The sequence below is a fragment of the Athene cunicularia genome (genome assembly GCF_003259725.1).
Source record: "Athene cunicularia isolate RWA chromosome 15 unlocalized genomic scaffold, athCun1 chr15_part1, whole genome shotgun sequence".
Lineage (NCBI taxonomy): Eukaryota > Metazoa > Chordata > Aves > Strigiformes > Strigidae > Athene > Athene cunicularia.
This window is the reverse complement of record NW_020799121.1, coordinates 693764-709088: the sequence shown is the minus strand read 5'-3', so window position 1 is coordinate 709088 and position 15325 is coordinate 693764. Positions and strand designations below refer to the sequence as shown.

Genomic DNA, 15325 nt, shown 5'->3' with positions numbered 1-15325 from the left:
TTTTTTTTTTTTTTTTTTTTTTTTTTTTTTTTTTTTTAACACACAGTTTTCCTCTTTTCAGACCTCTTGAGGAAAAAAAAAAAAGCGAAAAACACTGACATTTCTGTTAGGTCCAAACTCTTTTGGCCACTTAGTGCCTCAAATATTATTTGCATGTTGGTATCATTTATACCACTCTCATTAAAGAAGGCTGGAAAATGCTGCTGGTTAGCTAAATGTTTGGGAAGGAGAATAATAGAAATATCACAATTTTGTGTTGGCTTTTTTTTTTTTTTCTTGAGTTTCGGGTTTTGGGTTGTTTTTTTTTTTTTAACCTGTGTTGCATCCTCAGAGAAGTCAAATCATAGAAGTTTGGTTTGCTAAAAGGGAGGAGGTTGGGAGCGACTTTCTGCAGTTTTGCTGCTGTGACAAGCCAAATCCCATATGTGTTTTGAGTGGATTAGAGGCCAGCAGCACCAAATTCTGCTCTCCAAACGCCCTGCACTCCAAGCACCTGGAAAATGCTGCCTACAAATGGTGTTAAAATAAGCTCCCTATTTTACAATGGTCTTGAAAACGTCCACGACTGGCTGGAAAGCACTCAGATACCATAGCAATAAGCACCAGGCCCTTTATAGAGCTGTATTAGGAACAGGGCTGGGTGAAACAGGCCACACATTCAGTGATGCCTGTGGAAAGGAGAACAGAGCAAGTTGTTCCACACCAGGTGGTCTCCAGGTTGAACGAGGTGAGTCCGTGTGGGAAAACTATGAGATCATTTAGCATCATCCAAAGGCATGCTTGCAAGGAGTCTGCAGCAAGACTGCATGGGGAGGCAGCCCTGGTCTTCCGACTTCTATAGCTTTTGACTGAGCACCACCCTACTGCAAGGTTGCCCTTCAAGCCAGGCTTTACAGCTACAGTTGTCCACCTTGTGTGGGGGAATTGAGAGTCTCCAGAATTGACTCAGACCTGCTAAATTTCACCGTTAGTGAAACATGAGACTAAATGCAAAGAAGAAGCAGTATATAAGTGATATAAGTATATATCAGTTTTCAGCCTTATTCAGGAAACATGCTGATCACTGCTCAGTTAAGGATTTTAATTCTTTGCATAATATTTTTTGAGCCCTGGATGAAAATTAAGTAGTTTGTGTCCAAACTCTTCTATCACACTTTAAGGCCACCTGGGGCATTTTACCCACTCAAAGCCTCCATTTCTCACATGAGTAATGACAATGTAGGGCTGAGGTCTGGAAGAGAAGTACCGCAGAGGAGCTCTGCCTCTCTTCAGAACTCTTATGACACAGGGGGCTAATGGCTGTTAACCTCTCTGCTTTGGCAAGGTTTTGCTGTTGCAGGTTGTGGCAAAGGATGGAAGAAGTCCCAGGAATCCTAACATAACAGCCTGCCCACCCAGCAGCATGGTCCTGAGTCTCAGGGTACAAACATCCTCCCAGGGACTGATGCCCATTCCCTGTTGAACCTCCTACAACCAGCAGAGCACCTGAACTTGTCATCCCAGGTGGCCTGCAGGCCCCCCCAAAACAGGAGACAGCACCTCTGAGTGCAGGTGCCCAGATCTCAAGTGGGCTAACACAAGGCACAACAGACCTGGAGGAGGGAAGAGGGGGAGGACAGACTTAAAATAATATTTTTAGGGAAAGCAAAAAAAGAAAAAAAACCCACCACACACCCTCTCAAACTCGCATGCTTTGAAAATGTGTGAGTTTCTCTGAGGCTGCAGAGATGACAAAGAAGAAGCTCCAGGGGATGGGTCTAGGGAGGGGGCCTCCATGGAGAAGAGCAAGGCCCATATAACAGCACCACTTTGCAAAGGCCCTGCAGGGGTGGAAAGGGATGCCAGTTATCCCATCACAGCATATTAGTGCGCTTTGTTTCTATATTATTATCCTCCTGTTGCTAGAGCCATTAAAAACTGTCTCTAAATAGCTCGGCATGGTGATTTACTAATTGAGTTAACTTGGCTGCAGTGGCTCTGGTGCTGAAGGATGTGGTTTGTGATTAGATAAGACCATTGCCCCTTTCAAAATGAACAACACATTAAGAGGTTTTTCTAGGTCATGCTAGACTGCTCAGCACAGCACTCTGCCAAGCACGGCACAGCCCAGGGCCGGTGGCCCCAGCCCAAGACAGACAGTCATTACAGCTAATTAAGGTCTATGCTTTCCTTACCCTGGAGGAAGCACAGAGCCTGAGAAAAACCCAGGAGCAACTTCGAGCTGGAATTGGTCTCTTTCACCTCAAAGTCCAGGGAAAGCCAGCTCAGCCTGCTTGGACTTTCCAGGTCCTGCTGCCCAGGTAGTGAGTGAGGGGTCCCTATGCTCCCAGGGGAGGCACATACTCACATCTCCCCACAAAATGAAACCCTGTTCATAGACCTCAGTTCAGAGCACAACAATGCTGTGGCATGATGGTCTTTCAGGGCAAAACCTGCATTTTTGTTGCTGTTCCTTCCCAAGATCTGCCCACACCATGCTGACCCTGGCCAAACCTCTTGTTCCAGGAGCAGCAAATGCTGGGTCAGACTCTTCCTCCCTAGGACACATCTCAGATGTGTTTCGCGAGTTGCTGAGAGCCAGAACAGACCCAAACCAGGGAGGACCTGGCAGATCCGGTATGTCTCAGTCGTGCAGCGGTTGGTGCACAGTGCTCCTGGGCTGCCCGCAGGAGAGCTGACAGAGTTGACAACTCTCATTGCTCTTTCATGCATGTGGCTATAGTGTTAGCTGAGTTAGTTCTTGAGCTCACATGGGGACCGCCATGCTGGTGAACACCAGCCAGCACTGGTGAGCATTTAGCTTGGCTTTGCTGAATTTTCCCTTGGCAGGAAGACACAAGGCTGCAAGGGACTCGATTACAGCAACCAGTAGCTCAACCCCGAAGCAAGTTGTGTGGTACTGAGGTCCCACAGACCTCAAGAGCTGCACCACTCCACAGAAAGACATCCCAAAAGGAAAGTAAGATGGCAACATGCAAGTATCTTCATTTATGTCTGCCCCAGTGTTTCTCAGACCCTTGTCCTCCAGCTCAGACTGACAGAGTTTGAGGCAAACCCTACATTTCTAGCATGGAAGAACTCGATACAATTCACCTTCCCTCAGCAGTGCTGAGGGACACAGCTTTGCCTGCACCACTATCCCAAAGGAGTGGCCAAGGGAACAGCAGGGGACAGGCATGGGAGAAAGCAAAGCTGGAAAAGGGCTAGGGATAAACCAAAGGAAAGACTACTGCAGCCAGGGTCCTGGAGCACCAAAGTGCTTTCATCTGTGGAGATGCATTCGAGAAGACCCTGCGGTGAGCAGCTCCTGTGCCATGCCTGCCTATGCCGGCACTGCTCTGCAGTGGTGGCGGTTGAATCTGCCCAGCTCAAAGCACGGAGGGGAGCTGCAACACATCAGAGGAGACAAAGCTGCTCTCCTTGCAGCTCAAGCACTGGCGAAGCGGGTGTACTGGAACATGAAATAAAAACCCATTTAACAAGAAGCCTGAAAGTTTTAAAAAAGTGAAATCATCTCGGATGGAGCCTGGTTCCCCCCGTCAGATGACAGCTTCGATTGGCAGCCAGACGAGCACCTGCCAGGGCTGGGCTGCAGTCATTAGCAAGATCAGAGTCCTGGCAGAACAGCGGGAGGCTGGACTAGATGACCTAATTTGCGTCCCTTCTAGCTCAAAAAAGTCTGTGATGTATTTTTAATGAAGCACACACAATAAACTGCTAACATAATATTAGAGGCTCACTTCAAAGCTCAAATAGGCAGGGAAATCAAGGTGAAAGTTTCTGAATTCATCATTATTATGTGTCACTAATCTTCACTATGACAACCCCTGGGCACACTGGATGCTTCCTTTCCAGTCTTTAGTATATGGTTTGGAGCCCACCCTCCTCCTCATTTTTTTTCAAGCAAACCAGAAAGAACCTGAAAAGTATAAAGACTGACTAAACATCCCTTATTACATATATGCATTGTTCCAGCCCCACAAAAGGTTTTTCAAGCAGAAAAAATTAGTGGCTCTGGAGAAGGCTGGGGTCATACCTTAGACAAGCTTCAGGCCACCTGGGTTGCCTTTTATTCTGCTGGCTGCTTCTCATCATACAGCTGGTGTGTGTAAGGTTTATGATTTCATGAGATGTGTCAGGGAGTAGCAAGAGCTGGGCTGCTCACCCAGGCAAAGCAAGCCAGGAGCTGAACAGGATCCCATGACTGGAAGGGGGCCCACCAGCCACAGCCTGTCCCACAGGACCTGAGCGAGGAAACAAGACCAAGAGATGGTGGCCAGGTCCAGCCATCATACGCAACACCACAGCAATGAGACAGGTCCAGGGTGAAGCCAGGAAGTCAATTCACAGTTAAGGACCAGGCCCAGTGGTCACCAAGCAGGTCCATAATGAAGTTACAGGTCCAAGTTCAAGCCATGAAATCAGCCCACAGCTGGGGTTCAGAGCAGCAGGGCTCTGTAGCCCCGCAGGGACTGTGGCCGAGCTGTAGACCAGCATGTCTCCAAGAGGGGCTGAAGGCACCAGGCTGAACATAAATAGAGCTCCTGGGCCCACAGTTTGGGTGATGACCCCAAACAAGGCTAGTCAGAATGTATTAGTTAACTCAGGGCCCTGGCAAGATGTGTGAGCTGCACCAGTGAGACAGAAACACACAAGGGAAAATGGGATGTCTGTGTGTCACAGTTTTCTCCTTCCCAGAACTATTAGGCCACTCTGGCAGGAGAAAACAGATTTTTTTCCCCACGAACAGCCATTCCTTCTGTGATGGCCCCTGTTTCACCCAGTGGCTGGAAATAATCTCCTAGGTTCTTTTAAGACCACAGCTCTGGTGGAAATAAATAATGTACTTCAAGGGTGGAAACAAATCAGAAGCTGAATGCTCCTCTGATTGTACCTTAATATTCCTGACCTCTCCAGGTTATAAAAGTTGGCCAAAAACAATCTGGTCAAAGACAAAAGCACCTCTTGGGTCCAACCAAACCAACAACACTGCAAGAACTTACCCACATGGAGCCCAGGGGGCCTTGGTATTGAACCCCTCTGGTGAGCTGCTGTTGCAGGAAACACTCCTAAAAATGACACACAACCTCAAAACATACATAGTAAATGTCCCAGTGCATTTTCCACACCCACCCCTACCTCATAGAAATGAAGTGCACATCTGAATGCATTCCCAGACCTCCTTGTTTGGGAGACTTCAAGCTGCTTTCCTTCAACACCCTTCATCCCCACCAGCCTCATCCCCACGGTCCCAGCAAGTCTGGCAGCAAGGGAGGGCAAGCGAGAGGAAAAAAAAAAAAAAAAAAAAAAAAAAAAAAAAAAAAAAGCACTTAGCAAAATACAGAATTTAATAATCTTGCTTAGAAACCTTGATAAAATTTCAACTTTTACTGCCCAAAGCAAATGGGAACATTTAGTCCTAGCATCTTGAAGTCAACTTGAAATTAACGTGGATGTCTGGCATGGCTGGGTGAGGAGCGTGCCTGTTACCCAGCCTTGCTGCATCTCGTTTGAGCTCAGTCTCTAATTGTCATGCAGAAAGGGACTAAGCCTTCCAGGTAACCTGGTGTTAATTTCACTGCAGGGCGGAGGGGAGGATGGAGACAGCTAATGAATGAGCAAAAGTGATTGATTCCTGTCTCAGTGTCAGGACACTGAACGGCTGTTTGTCAAGAAAGACGAAAATGTCACTGGGATTTGTAAGCGCTTGTAACTATTACATAAAGCACTTTGACTAAGAATCACATAAGATAACTTTCCAAGACTGCTGCTCTGAGAGTGTGTTAATACAACCACTGGCTCTTCTTGACATTTCTGCAAACAACTTATAAATATTCCATGGGAGCGGCTGCTCCTGCTGTTGTTGTTGCGGTTTGAATGGAAATACCAGGGGAGAAAAGAGCAGCTCTGCCCTTATTTAGCAATCGTGCAGCTAAATAAGAGTCTTCAGTCAGCCCACTCCAGGGTTTTGCTCCAGCAAAACCAAAAAGCAGTTGAGAATCCTGCCCTTCTCCTGCTGAAGGAGAATCTTGGATGTGTGTGAAGACCCAGCACTGTGTCCTACCACCAGCACCTTTGCACCCAGATGGGCTCTGGGAAGGAGGTTAAGAGACTCACCCAAGGTCTTACACTGTGCGTGTGACACTGCTGGAAACTGCAGCTCAGCCAGAGCTGTCTCTGTTGCTTTATCCCAAGGCACAGAGGCTCATCACAGAGTTCCTCAAACAGGGCAAGGCAATGACGGGAAGGCTGATGTCTGAGGGTCTGGGGGGGGACAACTCCATGTGTATTTGGGAACTGTCCATAGTGGGGGCTGTAAAAGATGCTGTGCCACTCCTCCCAGGCATGGGCACATCAGTGCATAACGTGCCCTTCTGCTCATGGACAGCAGGCAGGATCCTTGGCCTGTAGGGATCACACAGCAGACCTGGTGAGAGATGCTACTGCGCTCCTGGGCCACGTCAGCTGTCGGCGCCGTGAAGCTGCTGGTCCTTCTCTAAGAGGTGCTGGATCAAACTGCACTGGAGAGGCTTATGCAGCAAGCAAAGCGGATCTTACAGCCCAGGCAGCAGCAGACACACACGCAGTGAGATGCAGGTGTGCCAGGTTAAACCCAACTGACCACAACCAGCCAATGGGTGCAGCTTCACTGTTTTAAAATGTTAGCTACCCACTCACATGGAAAAGTCCAGCACTCCCTCCTCACACCAGATTTTGCTGTCATTCCCCTTCTGCTTTAAATACAAGCATTAATACTCAAAATCAGCCAGAGAACAACAAAAGCAAGTAGGATCCAGTCACAACTATGCTACCACAAACGATCTGAGCCATGAGCAAACTACTGACAACAGACCCGACCCACAAATAAACCACTGCAGATGGACACTGACACAAGCAAACCACTGCAGATGGAGCCACCCACAACCGAAACGCTGTGAAGAAGCCCAGCCCGTGACTCATCCCAGCTAGCGCGCCTGTGTTGGTGCCATGTGCAGTGCGACAGCCTATCAAAAGCTATGATTTCATCCCAAAAGGCATTACTGTTTTTATGCTTGATGACAGCTGGGCCTTTTTAGTACCTGCTGACCTAGAACAAGCTTCCCAAACTGTACTGAAGGTGGGTCATTTCAAGATTTGAAGTGCCTCTTCGTTTAGTGAGTGGGCAGCGTATACTTTTATTTTCATCCTGCCTTTCTTTGCCAAGTCTCCATTATCCCTATTTATAGGTGTCCTGGGAAGCAATTCCATTAAGTCTCACCTGCCTCAGCATTTCCCCATGCAGTGCCCTAGTTATGGCACAAATCAAAGTGTCTCTAATTAGTGTTTCTGTCTCTAGCCAGATTCACATGTTTGGGCTTGGCTTTATAGGAAAGATCTCTGCATAACTGCACAGATTCCTTGCCCTCACCACGGTTGTACCCAGAGTTCATGCTATCTCCAGAGCTTCCCATCAGCAATCATGACACTGTGGTCCAGTATTAGTCCTAAGAAAATTTTGCCTCTCTTGACTATTATCTGTTCTAATGCCCACCACATCTCTCAATGACTCCAGGTTTTTTAATCTTTTTCTGATTTTGAGAAGGAGGCAAAATGGCAATAGCTCTTCTCCCTCACTGTCTCATGATAGGGAACTAATCCAGAAATACATCTTTGAATTTGAAAATCTTCCAGCCTTTATTATTTCTATGTGTCATGTTTGTTTGTAGCAAAACTCAGCAGCTCTGCTGTGTTAGAGCAGAGAGATGTGGAAACACCACTTGCTCACAAGGTTTAGGAGATCCTTTCTAGGAGCAGAGACCTCAGCCCTGTGGAGTGACTGGCAGCTGGGCGTTTGCCCCATGATTTTCTATGAGCTACTGGAGAAGGCTGGGGTAGCGATTGCCATCTGGCTGCAGCCCAGGGCCAGGGTTACAAACAGCTACTTGTTCTCACAGACAGGGATCTGCAGGCACTACTGCCAGAAGCAGGTTCTGGTCCCTGATACAGCATTGCCAGATCTCAGCACTGCCCCCAGTCTTGGGAGATCTGGTGTTTCTCTGATGGTTCCCCAACCCAGAGTAGTGGGGAGACTTCAGTCTCAGATGAGAAAGGCTTGGAAACATGGTCTCCAAAACAAGTATGAAGCTAAGTAGAACTCAGATGACCTTCCTTAAGAAGCCCCACATATTTAAGCTGATTTCAATTTGGGGACCTGAGTAAAGTTTTACAGTACTGGGTGAGTCACCGTGCTGCTCTGTCTGGAGGACCAGCAGGACCCCCTGACTCAGGGGAAGGGCAGGAAAAGCCAAGACAACTTGCATGTCCTCTCACATCCAGTGAAAGAGGCAGAAGAAGGGATGAAAACAGCTGCCACAAGCACATTTCAGGCAACTGTAGACTCCTACAGTCCAAAGCCAAGAGCCCCGCCTGAGCATGTCTCCTCCAGGGCATTGCACTCCAGATCCCCTGCATGCAGCAAAATGACCGTTCCTGACCGCTGTTGTGAACGCGATCTGCTGTGCACAGCGTGCCCAGAACAAAACTACCAAGGTCCAGTGCCTGGTCATGGTCAGCTTTGCCTGGTCACGTCCTGCTCCCAGCCTCTCCTGGTCATCTGATGATGTGTTTCCAGCAAGGCTGATTCAGCAGCTTTGGCAGTGAGGTTTAGACCAGCCCTGTGAGGGACTTTCAGTGCACAGACCCAGACTGTTCATTATTTGAAAGTTTGGAGGGACGCTGGACAGGGGAAGTGAGGAATCCTCAGGAGACCACAGCTTACCCTAGAACTGCTTGAGCTACACACACCTAGTCCTTTCCAAACAACATCCAGGAATTCATATGAACCAGGCCATTAGTGGGGTTTCTTTCGCTCTGCATTTCCCCTCTCTTCCTTCCTGGTTTTGACCAAAAAGGTCTTACTGATGGAAATGGTGTCAAAGCCATAGCATCTCTGCATAAAGTTTTGACCTCAATGAATCACATTTATTCATTAAGAAAGAAAAAGAAAGCTTTCAAAACCAGATTGATGAAATTACCTTTACATAAAATACATCCATGTCAGATATTGCAACTTGGCAGCATGGTAGTCAGAGATGGGGACCCCTGGAGTGAGGCTCACCATGCCTGTGTCAGGCACCTCATTTAGGATGGGACAAATCATCACCTGGGAGCACATGCTTTTGGACTCCACTTCCCCATCCACAGGCAGAGGTACAACCCCATCTCCCTGCTCTCTGCAGGAGGATGGGAAGATAGAGAGGGAAAAGGATAAATACACTTCACATGTTACCATGACAAGGAGGGGCATAATAGTCTCCTTGTCTACCTTGGAGCCTGGCGGTGCTTACAGGTGCACCTGAAAACCTGGAAAAAAGTGTTTTTCTTTTGCTACTTTTCCTGCTTATTGCAAGGACAAGTGTGGAGCTAGCAACAAAGGATAAGTGTGAATCTGCGGAGGCAAATGCTGTCAGAGAAGCAAGCATGAACACACCGTTTTCCCACCACTGCTTGAAGGCCTGTGTTTTTATTGCATCTTCAGTAGCAGACATTACCAAGGGTCTGCATGGTGACTATGCACAGGGGACGCTACATGCTGAGTTGTGCAGCTCTGTGCTGTGATGGGGAGTCCATTCTTCCCAGGACAGTCTGGACTCTCATCCACCCAGAGCTGTTCTGGGTCCTCACAGTTGACTTTGTTTACTTGATTTCACTCCTAGCATCGAGGACGTGAGCAGAAAAATGACTGTGACTTGCACAGTGAAAAAGGAAGACAGACAAAATATCATGAGATGGGGAATAGTCAAGAAGGTCCTGAGCCCTGCTGGGTAAATCCTATTTAACTCAGTGACATCTGAGTGTAAAATAGGTCTAGAAATATCTGGAAGACTTGTGCCAAACCCAGAAAAGCACAAAGCAGAAGCAAAACTGCCTTCCTTTGAAGTCCTAAAGCCCTTCCTACCCTCACCAATACCAGAGTTCACCCTCTGCCTCTTTCAAACTCCTGCAGGTGTTCCTGCTGTCCACTGCATCCCCTTCTTGAATAATTTGTCATTCAAATGGCCTTCTAATGCCTGTAAACACTGAAATTGGCATCTGGACAGCAGGAAATCTAGGAAATTAGCACAAGGGACTCTTCTGGGCTTTTAGCCAACGTGTAGTCCTAGGAGCCACTGAAAGCACAGCAGAGTCAAGCTCTAGAAAGCAGGAAGAGTGTCACTGAATTGACATAAAGCAAGTCCTAGTCCCTTCAGGATAAGTGACAGTAATGCACTAGTCTGCTTTGTGTTAACCACAGGAAGCATCAAAGCCAAACTCCCTGTGATACTGATTTAGGCACGGACAAGTCCAGATCTCAGCTCTGTTCAGGGCCCATTTAGTTGCTATGAGGAAATGCCACAGCATGAAGCTGTTCTCTCTCTCTATTTTTTTTTTTTCCACCAGGTCCATCCTGGTTTTTACCACCTCATCTGTTTTCCTCATGCCCATAGAGCTCTGGGCACTGGGCCAAGAATTTTGACCACAAGACTCACCAACGACTGTACAAAGGAGACACACAGTGTACCCTGAGACTATGATCAAAGCAGGAGTTTCCTCAGCAGCCTGTCACAGCATCCAGCAATCCTCCTTCTGGCTTTTGTATGGGCTTTGGTCTGGTGCTGAGCCTGTGGCCAAGCCAGGCTGAGCTGCTCTCTGCTGCTGTGTTTCAGCTTCAGGTGCAGGTTTGAATCCCTCAAGAGTCTGAATGATGCTTTTGGATGAGTAGATGACAGGGCCTGCTTTGGGCATGCAGGACCTCAGAAAACCCTTCAGCACTGGCATGAATGGGACAAATCCTAGCAAGTATGGCAGAAAGCAGATGGTACTGATCACTCACCTGTGTGTGTGTATGAGTATGCACACAAACTGGGCATGCATCAAGGCATCAGGACTGCCAAGGCTGTCTAGCTTACCAAGGCACTTAGGAATCCCAGCACAGGGCACTGACTTCTTGCTTCATCCTTTGGGTATGGCAATATTTGCACTGAAACATGCCTGACTCCTCTGCAGAGGCTGATGCTGGTTATGGAGCTAGGATGGCAGCAGTCAGATCTGCTGGGATCCCAGGGCCATGCTGCACAGCACCTCCTGCCCAGTGACACAGCTGGTTCTGACAGATCAGTCCCCATCTCAGTGCCAAGAGTGAGCTGTTCACTAGTATGGGTCTATGCCACAGCTTTTTGGCAGCCCCAGATTTGGAGGACACAGATCACAAACGCAACAGTTTGGGCACTGCCCTCTCCGTCCTTCACACAGGTGGAAACCAGCTGTGGCAGAGCTAGAAAGTACCCAGCAACACCCCATTGAGTTGTTGGTGCAGGTGGCCTCTGATACTGCCATGCTGGCTGCCCAGCATCATGGTTTCTTTGGGACATAAACCATCCAAGCATCCTCTCCTGCTTCTTCCCATGGTTGCTGTTCCCTCCTCGTGAACCATCAAGCCTAGAACAAAGCTGACACTAAGTCATGGCCCTGCTCATGTCCTTCACTCCTGGCATGCAATGGTCTGTCCCTCCTCCACATGTGGTTCTATGAAGCTGAGCACCAGTCCCAGTGCAGTGAACCCCAACGGTGCCTGGTAGAGCCTGGAGACCCTCAGCCTGACTTGCACACTGTGCTCTTGCTCTTCTCCAGCCCACACTCCAGGCCACCTGCATGTGACCGGCTGGTCTTGCATGCATGGACCTCAATACCTCAACAGTCTTCCTGAAGAGAGGAGCACAGAAGAAAATCTATAGATTGATAAAGAAAACCTCCTTGCAAACTCTCTGCACAACCTGCCATGACCTGGAGTACATGCAGAGTGCACAGGGCAGCTGTCTGCGGTACAAGGAGCACACAGGTAGATCCAGGCCAGTGCTTTATGGCCCACTGTGTGGGGGCACCCAGACATCAATGGGTTTAATTTCATACATCCCGATTTCAAAGACAGGGGTCATGCAGAAGATGAAGTCACTTGCACAGTGACTCCATGGAGCACTGGTGGCACAGCCAGGAACGGACACCAGCTCTCCAGCACAGCCAGCCTGAGCCCCAAGGCCAGGGGCTGCCTGCTTGGGGAGATAGACCCTATTGCATCAACGCAAGCCTGAGTGCTGCTCCACTCTGGAACTACCTTCTGATTCATTAATCACAGAGCTGAATCTAGTTATTTGTGCACATAAGAAGAAAAATGGCCCTGTTCCACTTCTTGGGATTGCTTACTAAGGTTCCTCTACCTGCAACCTGGTGTCCTCAGCTCCAAGGGGCTGGGTTAATATTTCCTGCTATTCTGAGTGAAATATGAGTGATTTGGGGCAAATGCATGGGACATTTCAAAGGGAAAGAGAAACATTAACAGAACATGTTTCATGCAAGAAAAATCTTTGTTGGCACCAGTTAAAGATTGCATAAGCATGCCGGGTATGTCTTATTTATTACTGTCGTGTTAAATGCTCAACCTGCCCTCAGATCATGGATTACTCAACAGCCTTTAAATTTTTCGGTTTTTTAGCTGTTTAGTGTACTTCACTCCTTGCAGATGACAACCATTTAGGAAAAAGAAATCTTTATTTTATATTTTTTTTTTGTATACTTGTACACAAGTAAAATAAAATGCATATCTATATATACTGCAATCTTGTGAAGGAAAAGGTAGCATTCTTTAACAAATGCTGCCCGTAAACATGGTGTGATGGAATGAATACGGAAAAACTGCAATATTCATAAACATAGGATTAAAACAGCATCAAATTCATTACCTCTGCGAATGGGAACCTGCAATATTGTTCAGTGTGATGTCAAGTTACAAACAGATTTTAGACATTCTTTTCGGAGCATTTCTTACACTTTTTTTTTTTTTTCCTGTAAATAAACCATATTTCTTTACCATCTGCTGTAGCAAAAGCTGCTTTGTGGGCAAGTGCAGTTCCGAAGACCAAAGGTATAATTCACAGGTTTCAGGACAAATAAATTATGTACATCTTGGTGTTTGTCTTTTTTGTTGGGGTTTTTTGTTTTTTGTTTTTTTTTTTTATAAAGGCATCCAGTTAACTTTTGTGTAACAAAGCTTTCTCAGGGTGGATGGTAGTTTTGCTTTTGTTTGCAACATTTATGGAGGTCAGCAAAAGTCTAGTATTATAAAGTGTCATCAACCCAGGAAAAGAGTTAATTTTAGCAGAATAACAGTAAGCTCCACACCAAGGGGGGGATCAAAAGGCTTAGGCTGAGCTGTAACGTGGAGCTGTTTCCTTGCTGGGTGAGGCGGCACTGGGCCTTTGATTTGTTCTTTTTTGAGCAGCCCTGTCTCTTTTTGGTTGGGACTGTGGAAGGTTCAATAGGCTCTAGAAACTCTGGTTTCAACTTGGTCAATGGAGGGTTTACAATGCTGGGGAAGGTCCCAAAGGGGGAATCATTTATCTGCTTGTTGCTGCCATTTTTGGAAGGGTCTGTCTCAACATACTTGGTTTTGGACATGTTCTCCTTATCCTTGAGAGGGTTGTTGGAGGATGGCCGGCTGCTGTGGGAAGAGGGGCCTGCCTTGCCTTTAGCTTCATAAATAAATGACTTATCCGTTTCTGGCTGGCAGCATTTTGAGGAGCCATCATGGGAACCAAGAGGGGGGATCCCAGTTGGCAGTTTACCAGATCTGGTCTTAGTGCTAAAAACGCTTGTTCGTATCTGGTTGAAGGAGTCGACACATCCTTCCAAGTCAGAGCTCTGCAGCCTTTTGAGGTCTCTCCCTGCCAAGCGGGGGGGAAGGTGGCACTCTAGCTCTGAAGATGATCCTTTAAACTGCTTAAACCAATTCCAGAGAGACCGAGCCTGGCAGTCACAGATCCACTGGTTGCCATTCAAGCGCAGGTACTGAAGGGACACAAGGGGAGCCATGGTTTCCCCCGTGAGCACGGTCAGGTTGTTGTTAAACAGATACAAGGTCATCACTTTCCCAAGGTCGTGAAAAGACCGGCGGTGAACCAGGCTGACTCTGTTCTGGTGCAGAAGCAGCCGGTCGAGGTTGATTAGCCCCCGAAAGACATTCTCTGACAGGCTCTTGATTTTATTACCATGCAAAAACAGGTAGGTGAGGTTTGCGAGATCTATGAAGGTGTCATCCAGCAGGTTCTGTAGCTTATTATCCTGAAGGTAGAGATATTGCAAGGAGAACAACCCTCGAAAAAGCCCTGTGGAGAGCTCCAGGAGCCCACAGCGATCCAGGTGTAAGGTGTGGAGGTGAACAAGACCCCGGAAGGTGACAGGGTTGATAGATTTCAGGTTCGTGTTGTCACTGAGATCTAACTCCTCCAGTTTGTTGAGCCCATAGAAGGCTCCAGGCTCAATGAGGCTGATGTTGTTGGAGTGGATCCAAAGAATTGTCATGTTGCGGCAGGAGGTGAAGCTGGTAGACCTCACAAGGGTTATCTTGTTGTTGTGCAAGAAGATGCGCTGGCTCTGGATGGGTATCTCACTGGGGATTGCTGTCAGTCCTTGCTGCTGACAACTTATTGTAATCTTCGGTTCACTGTAGCATACACACGCCCCGGGGCAAGACTCCACTTCTGACTGGATGTTCAAGCAAAGCACCAAAATCAGCAGTTTCCTTCCTAAAGGATAACAAAAATAGTATGCAGATTAGCCAGGGTCATGGGAGAGCACTTTCCTTTGCAACTAATAGATGAGCCTGAAAATCACCCTTCTAAGTGTGTTGCCACTAACCACAAACAACATATGCCAGCAGAGCCAAACAAGTAAAATGCAGAATTAAAAATGCTCTACCACTCAAGACAATAGCTAAAATCAATATACACTTGTAGTGACAAAGTTTGAGCACCTCCTCAGCCTTTCATACATTGGAGACTTTGGTGGTGGAAGAGAGTAATCATTATGATTTATTTGCATCGTGCGTCCTGAATGCACATCTAACATAAGCCCTGTTCCAAAGAGCTTACCTCTGAGCAAAGGGGATGTCTTCTGGGGGACCATTTGTCTCTGCCACAGGCTCATTTAGCACAGTTCAGGCTATGAGAAAGCATCTGCCCAGCTATGGCTGATGCCTGCAGCCACAGGGCTGTATTAGGCAACTCTCCATCCCATTCCAGCAGTGCCACCAGCTCCTTGCTTTTTGGGATCATTGAACAACTCTCCAAAACAAGCAAGTGTCCCCAGACTGCACTCAAAATGTAAGATGGAGTTGTGGCTTTTGTGACTTTCCATTAACAACTTCTGACTGATCTGGTATTCCTGTAAGAAATAACTGTGAGGGATTGCCAGAATAACTCACAGGTCAGACCTGCCTGTAGAGATCTCAGGATCAAGAGCATCGTTTCCTTCT

The 15325-nt window shown here is 47.4% G+C and overlaps 1 protein-coding gene across 1 annotated transcript; it reads right to left on the bottom strand.

The window, feature by feature from the left end:
- Positions 1–12545: 12545 nt before the first annotated feature.
- RTN4R (reticulon 4 receptor) lies at positions 12546–14976 on the bottom strand. Its single transcript, XM_026859896.1, has 2 exons — positions 14943–14976; positions 12546–14597 (listed from the first exon to the last, which is right to left on the bottom strand). The coding sequence occupies exons 1-2, from the start codon at positions 14974–14976 to the stop codon at positions 13168–13170; spliced, it is 1464 nt and encodes a 487-aa protein (XP_026715697.1). The 3' UTR covers positions 12546–13167.
- Positions 14977–15325: the final 349 nt, after the last annotated feature.